Source organism: Eptatretus burgeri, chromosome 12 (assembly GCF_056783735.1).
Source record: "Eptatretus burgeri isolate ZD-2024b chromosome 12, Ebu_testis_v1, whole genome shotgun sequence".
Taxonomy (NCBI): domain Eukaryota; kingdom Metazoa; phylum Chordata; class Myxini; order Myxiniformes; family Myxinidae; genus Eptatretus; species Eptatretus burgeri.
The window spans coordinates 72216312-72223881 of record NC_140972.1 but is presented as its reverse complement, the minus strand read 5'-3'; the positions used below and the strand labels follow the sequence as shown (position 1 = coordinate 72223881).

The window sequence follows — 7570 nt, the reverse complement described above, 5'->3', positions numbered from 1 at the left end:
CGGGGACCGTGCCGGGTTCACCCAGCAGTGAGCACGAGGTCCGTGCTGTGCAACGCACGAGGCCCCCACGTGCTCGCTTGCGAGAGTGAAGCCCCGGTCCGGAAACGCACGCGGTGGATTTGCCGATCCCGCGGACGGACAAAGTTTAGGCAGGACTACGGATTTGGACCGGACGGGTTCTCCACGCGATCGTGTGTGTTAAGCTCCAACGGGCAAAGCACATGTGTTCGTGTGGGGAACCCCTCGAGACGTGGGGCTTGTGTTTTTTTTTATGCGCACGGTGACGTCATGGCTGCACGCGGGGTTGGAATCCGGCAGGAGGGGTATCCCTGCCGGATGGTACCGTCCAAGGAGGGACGAGGAACACGTGCAGCTGCATGACGTCACAGGGCAGGTGCAAAGTGCGCGAGCTGTGAGTTGCCGCGCTGGTGCTGCGCATGTGAAAAAAAAAAAGCAAGCCTCACTTTCGGGTGCACAGGATTCCTGGGCAAGGGGTGGAAGACCCCCTTGACAAGGGCACAGGATGGAAACTAGTTAGGGGGAAGGGTTAGCTTAGCTAGACCGACTTCATGGGGCAGGGGTAAGTCCTCATGGAGTCCGTGGAATGGATGAGTTAGAGGGATTGTAGCGAGATTTAGGATGGGAAATTATTTTTTTGATTTTGAGGACAGTGACAGACTTGTGGATGTGTAGCGGGGACGTAGCTTCGCTACGTAGTGTTAAAAGGAACGTGCTGTAGTTTAAGGGACGACGTGGTAGCACGAGTTAGTTAGGGGATGCAGATAGAAGGATGGCAGAGTTCAGCGGTGAGTGTGTTGAAGAGTTGTTGGTGAGTGAAGTGGAAGCATGTGCTTGGTGAGTGAGTGAGGCCAGCGGGTCTATGTGTATGGAGCAAATGGGGACTGCATGGTGCGATGAGTGATTGGGGGGAGGATTGACTCCCGCCCAAGGGACCCCGGGGTCAGTGTAGAGTGAGTTAGGGGGTTAGTCAAATTTACAAAATGGAGGTCGTTTTGTTGTTGGTGGGAGTGTAGGCTCGAAACCCGTTTGGAGGGGTGCAGGAGCCCTGTTGACAGGCTGGGAGCGTGGCTGCGAAAAGCGAGTATCGCTGAGTGGGTACCCCGGGCACCAGGCTAGTTGGCCGTGGTAGGCTAAGGGCCCATGGGGGGGCCGGGATAGTGTCGTGGGCACGGGTGCGCCTGCTTGGTGCGGGGGCCCGGGGCGCCATTGGCCGCGTGGGCAGTGTTGTGGGCACAGGTGACCCTCGGAAAGGGGCCTGGGAAGCCAGCCTGCCATGTGTGCGTTTCAGGGGAGGTGCCATGGGGCGCACTCCCCGGTGTTAGGGAGCTGGTAGGCTCGGAGGCAGTGTAGTGCCCGGGGGTGCCATAGCGGGAGATTCGGCAGAGGGTCGTGCCTGCCAAAGGGAGCCACGTGTCCCAGCCATGAGACCGTGTGAGGGCACGGAGAGAAAATTGGGGGGCGAGGCCCGAAATTGTGAGGACACCAACACAGGCGACGGGAATCTGGGTTGTTAGAACCAATAGTTTAAGCGAGAGGCGCTTGTTGAAAGCCCCGGGGTAGTTTAACAGTTAAATGGATAGGGTAGATAGGAAGTGTACCCCTCCGCACCATCCATCCCCTCGCTCTCGTTGTGGGCCGCTGGACCCACTTTGGTTATAGATCGCTGAACTCTGGGGAGGCCATCCTGAGGCTTCGTTGGGCCTCGACACAGGACGCTCGCTCTCCCTTGTTCCCCTCCGGGAAGGGAATGTAGGGGTTGGGAGTAGGCTAGGTGACAGGATAGGTTAGCCGAACAAAGACGATAAAGGGGGTTAGGGGACGATTTATAGTGGGGAAGTAAAAATAAAAAAATAAGTTGGGGCTAAATTGGGGTTTGACAAATTAAGGGAGTGGGTATGTACAGTGACAGGCAAAGGCGATAGGTGGGAGGGAGACAGGTAGGTAGGTCCGAGCCCGCCTTCCGAGTGGCCAGCACCACCGCACTCCCTCCACCAACCTCCACTGAACGGCAAAGGCTGGCCAACTTCATCGGCTGGCCGTGTTTTGCTTCAAGGCCTGTGCCGCCCACTTCATCGGCAGCTGTTGTTTTGCTGCAAGGCCTGTGCCGGCTGGATTGTCTGCAGCTGCTGTGCTGCAAGGCCTGCGCCGGCCGGATCATCTGCAGCTGTTTTCTGCAAGGCCTGTGCCGGCTCACTTCATCTGCCAGCTGGCTGTTTTTCTTCAAGGCCTGTGCCGGCCAGTTCGTCTGCCGGCTGTGTTTGCCTGCAGCGGCCTTCTTCTGCGGGCTGTGTTTGCCTGCTACCTTTGCCATGCCATGCCCACTGCCCCTGTTCACCAGCCCTGTTCAATTTTTGCTTTGCCCCCCCCCCCTGTTCATTGCCATGTGCGCCAGGATCAGAAAGCAACAGTTTGCAAGCTGCGAGAACTGCCCTGTTGGCAGCTACAACACGGGCCTGCAGTGGCGGCCCGTGCACCGTGTTTGCGTTCAGTTCAAACCATTCATCCATCCATTCGTTGTGTTCATCGCGTGTGCCACTTGAGCTGGCACGGAGACTACGTTTGTGCAGCCCATGCACCGTTGTGGTTTACTGCGTTCAGTTCAAAAGGGAAGGCCTTGGACTGCGTGTGAGCAGCCGGCCACGTTCCCTGTCACCTGCATTGTTTGAGTCAGACACTGCATGCGAGCAGCCTGGCTCCCTGCTAACTGCTTTCTTTTTGCAGAGTTCATTGATCCTGGGCCATGGTTTAGTGTAAAATTTGTAAGTTAAGGTAAGATGTACTGTAAATATGAGTGCGCCCCCGGCATGTCTGTCTTAGCGCCGGCAATTTTATTTAAGTCGTCCGTGTGAGTAAGTTTGTTTAGGTAGTTACTCAGCCCTCATGTTATTTATTTTGGGGACACGAATACCATGAATGTCGCACTCAGGGATCCGTAGGTAAAATGTACTAGGGGAAAACTACACATGATGGCACACGAAAATTTGACGACTCGGGACGAGTCTGTAAAAAGGGGAGGGGGTAGTGTTGTGGTTGACGAAATTCACAAACCACCATTCAGGTCCCTTAGGTGAGATATCTCTGTAAGTATATGTGTAGTTAGGCCCAAACCCGTTGTTTAGAGGGAATAAATGTCATTCATGCGGGCTGCGACCCTTTTAGATAGCCGTTTTTCTTTTACTATCTTTATTTTGGACCAGCCGCCATTACTACCACCACCAACCACGTCTCAACAGCCATCACACAACAACCACCAACCACAACGCTGCTTCACGACAACAGCCACGACCTTTACCGTCACAATTCGCCACCATCGTATCACCACCATTCTTGCGCCACTTGTGGGCACCGATACTGGACTCGTGCAGGGCGCGCACCGAGCAGCGTGTTCAGAAACATCACAGACTTTCCGAAGAAAACGGATCAAAAACGACTCACGCCCACTTCTGTTCCGTCCTATCGGTGAGCGTGGGGCGATTTGGCCCCGCCTCCAGGGCGTTGGAGTGTGGTCGCTATATGCAAATTCATGGATCAAAAAGCATTCACGCCCACTTTTCCTCGGTCCAATGGGGAGCCAGTTAGAGGTGAAGGGTCGGAGGTAAAGGGTCAAAAGTGAAGGAGCGAGGCCACGGGGGATATAAACGGCTGCGTTCGTCAGTCAAGGCAGTTCGCAGTTGGGAGTTCGCGGAGCCAGTGAAGAGTTGGGACGAGTCAAGTCTATATATATATACATATATATATATATATATATGTATATATATATGTATATATATATATATATATATATATATATATATACATATATATACATATATATATATACATACATATATATATATGTATATATATATATATATATATACATATATATATACATATATATACATATATATATATACATACATATATATATACATTCATATATATATATATATATATATATATACATTCATATATATATATATATATATATATATTGGGTGTATAAAAAAGTGTGATAGATAAAAACATTAGAAAGGAAAAAATAACTTGCACCATAAACTCTAACATTTTCACGCTCACGCCAGGCGTATCGCTATAGCTCTCTGTTCTTCGAACAGGCCAGCTAAAAATGAATGTTCATCGAAGAGTTTAATACAAAACACTATCCATCCATATCAACAGCAAATAAAAATTTCCATGATGAAAAAAAGAAAACCAAAAAATGTAAAAGCAATTTATTCCGTCGTTTAAAGACAAATGCATCATTTGTTCCGATCAGTTAAATTAATCCGAAAAAAACAAAACCATCAGGACCAGAGAAATGCAATAAACGAACAAATTGGCAAAAGTGTGACATCAATTGTTAAAAATACTTTATGAACAAAAAAAAAAAAATAGTTCAAAAGGTTAACAGCGCATATTTCTGAAAAAGAAATTTCATCATTTCTTCTATAAATTGCATTTGATAACACAATGATTGCTTGGCGAGCGATCCATCAATTTAAATTCATGGTTAGAACAGGAATGCACTTTAAAAAATAAAAATAAAAGGGTGAAAGGTTGAGTTTTTCAAATAGTTTTTATAAGTTATCTCATTAAATAGTAAGTTGTTTTTTTTTCTTTCCATTTCTGATGTCCTCTCTGTCACCCAACTTCCTATGTCTGATTGACAGTCTTACAATTATTATAACAGCATCTAAATTTACTTGCAACTCCCTCTTTTATGCCGTTCAGCCCAGTCAAAAGAAGACCTTTTTCTCAAAGCATCATACCGGATGACGTCATGGCATTACAGTGGGCAGCACTGCAAAATGCCAAACCGTCACTGGATTATTAACCTCCGCCATCGAAGATCGGAGGTTACTGTTTTCACCCCTTTCTGTTTGTTTATTTGTGAACAGTATTACGGAAAAAACTCCGACGGATTTCGACGAAACTTGGTGGGGGGATTAGGTATGGTCCAAGGATCATGCCATTAGATTTTGGACTTGGTCCAAAGTCCAATATGGCCGCTATGGCGGCCATTTTGAAAAAATATTTGATTTTTTTTTTTTTGCATTTCTACATGTTATTAGTGATTTCCAACAAAAAAAACATGCCAAAATTATAATTGTGGCTGATTTTGGAACTTCAGGTGGATATACCCACGTAAAATCAATTTCTGTCTCAAAGAATCTAGTTATGACGAATGAATTGAGTATGTAAAAGTAAAAGGGAAAGTTGCAAACTATAACTCTGTGAGCACTGTTGACGTCAAATTGAATGAACAGGATGTCAGGTTCACTTGAGTGACCTAGCAGTATTGGCGGTGGAGGTTTTGCACTCTACCGAGTGCTCCCCCTCTAGTTGTTGTTATTATCGTCTCCATTTAATCTGATCGTCACAGGACTGTTGTTGTTATACAAGTTCCCTTCGAAGGAACTTCAACCTCGGAGACCGCAATTCAGCCTGTAAAATAGTAGCCAACCTATGGTTGTTTGTCTTTACTTTATCCTTTTTTTTTAATGCTGATGATAGTCAAGCGAGGAAGCAGCATGTACCATTTTAAAAAAGTCTTTGGTGTGACTCGCCCGAGGGCGGGTTTGAATCACTGACCTCCCAGAATTGGAGTGGATGCGTTACATCTGGGAGGTCGTTCTCGTTGTATGGTTCTCCTGTCCTATCCAATGCCATTCTATCCCATCACCCCCATCCTTGACGGGCAGAGCCGCTCGTTATTAAATAAAATGGCTTTTTATATTCGAATGAACATGCGGTTCTCGCACGCCATGACATGACGAAGGCTTGCATTTGAGAATTTAACCCCAATGTACCCTTTAAAGTTACTTTCGGCAAAATCCTGAATAGCTCTCAAATTGTTGGCCGCTCTGCTGTGTACAAATTATAATTAGAGTTGTATGGAACTGTTAACGTTTTAACAATGGTTACAAGAAAACAAATGCACAAAGCTGCAATGTATTGAGACTTTCCCAAAATAAACATCTTGCCCAATAATTAACCGGGGGAAAATACATTTCTTTTGGATACAATACATATTAACACTATTGTTAAATTTAAAAAAAAAAAATTACAAAAAGGCTGCGTTCAAGAAAAAAAAAGTATTTTGTCTTCTCATGAGATGTGGTGTGATGAAAATTGCAAGTGAAAGACAAGTCATCTTCACTCAGCACACCCATCTTAACCAAATATTACATGTTCTCTTTGACCATGGAATGCGTTTTCAAGATTAAACACAAATATAATATGCAACAGTTAATGACACGAGCCTATCCCTCAGCACAATGACAATCCCAGCATTATTAACTCCTCATCGCCACGACAACTTCTTCTCACCCATTTCAACTATAGGAGTGAATCCCATAAATCCTCCCCTCTCACTTCATCCCTGCTTACTCTCTGCACCCCCCCCCCACACCCAATCCATTTTGGCCTCATTCTATTAGTTCAACATAATTGGCAGGAAACATACCAAAGTGGCCATCTGGAGCTCTGCCTTGCCACCATCCCTCATCAATCTGTTCGATCTCGGAAATTATTTCATCGGGGTTGAAGGATATTTCAGAATCGTCGGCTGAAAAAATGTCGAGGAGAGGTGAAAGTGGACATCATGAAGGAGGGCGGGCAGGGAAACAGGCTTAGGAGATTGTACAAATTAATCTGCATCTACAGTAACCTAGACATACTAGTTAGAGCTACAAAACATGCTTGGTGATGGGAGTGGGGGGGGGAGGGGAAGAGGGGTAGGAGATACGACTATTTTCTCAACACCAGTTACAACATAAGAGCAAATATATATATATATATATATATATATATGTATATATATATATTTATATATATATATATATATATATATATATATATATATATATATATATATATTGCTGAAATTTCATTTCTTGCAGCAGATGGCGATGTTGTACACTGGTATTTAACGCCATGATGCTCTGACAATATGTCAGTTCTACTTTAAAAGGATTGCCAACTTCATTGTAAATATGAATCCACTCACGGCCTCATCTCCTCGTCCCCGCACACTTCTCTCATGCACACCGATGTGAATAATTAAAATGAAACACTACTGCATCTATTTCTCGTTCTTTTTTAAGATTGTCTTAACTAATCTTCACTAATATAGTTTGTGAATATCCGAAGTGATTTTGTAACATAAAAGGAACTAGAACAGCACTCGGAGAGCGCATATCTCCACCAGGCTGAACAGTTTACGTTTTGTATCGCACTGATAGGCCGGATCTAGATCCGGATCCCAACTTGTACACCAAGTTTTGTCATCACTTCTCCACAACTTTTTGAGATATTGTGCTATATATCGTTTTTGGCCCTATCTCTCAATGCTGAAGAATCATTCAAAATATTCTAGTATCCGGATCCGGATCTTCACCAAAATCTAATCAATTTGTGCTTGTCAAACGCCCAACCCGTGCACAACTTTTTGAGATATCCTGCTCAAAGACAAACAAAGAGAGAGGGCTTAAAACATAACCTCCGTCCATCTTCGATGGCGGAGTTAAAACAATTTATTCCCACACTCAGGTGCACCCCGACCCAC

At 45.4% G+C, this 7570-nt stretch overlaps 1 protein-coding gene across 1 annotated transcript in view; it reads right to left on the bottom strand.

The window, feature by feature from the left end:
• Positions 1-4220: 4220 nt before the first annotated feature.
• DBNL (drebrin like) overlaps positions 4221-7570 on the bottom strand; it is a 134832-nt gene continuing 131482 nt past the window's right edge. Inside the window, exon 12 of the mRNA XM_085848499.1 lies at positions 4221-6571. Within this exon, the coding sequence (XP_085704625.1) occupies positions 6432-6571 (140 nt within the window). The 3' untranslated portion in view covers positions 4221-6431. The remainder of the gene's footprint in view (positions 6572-7570) is intronic.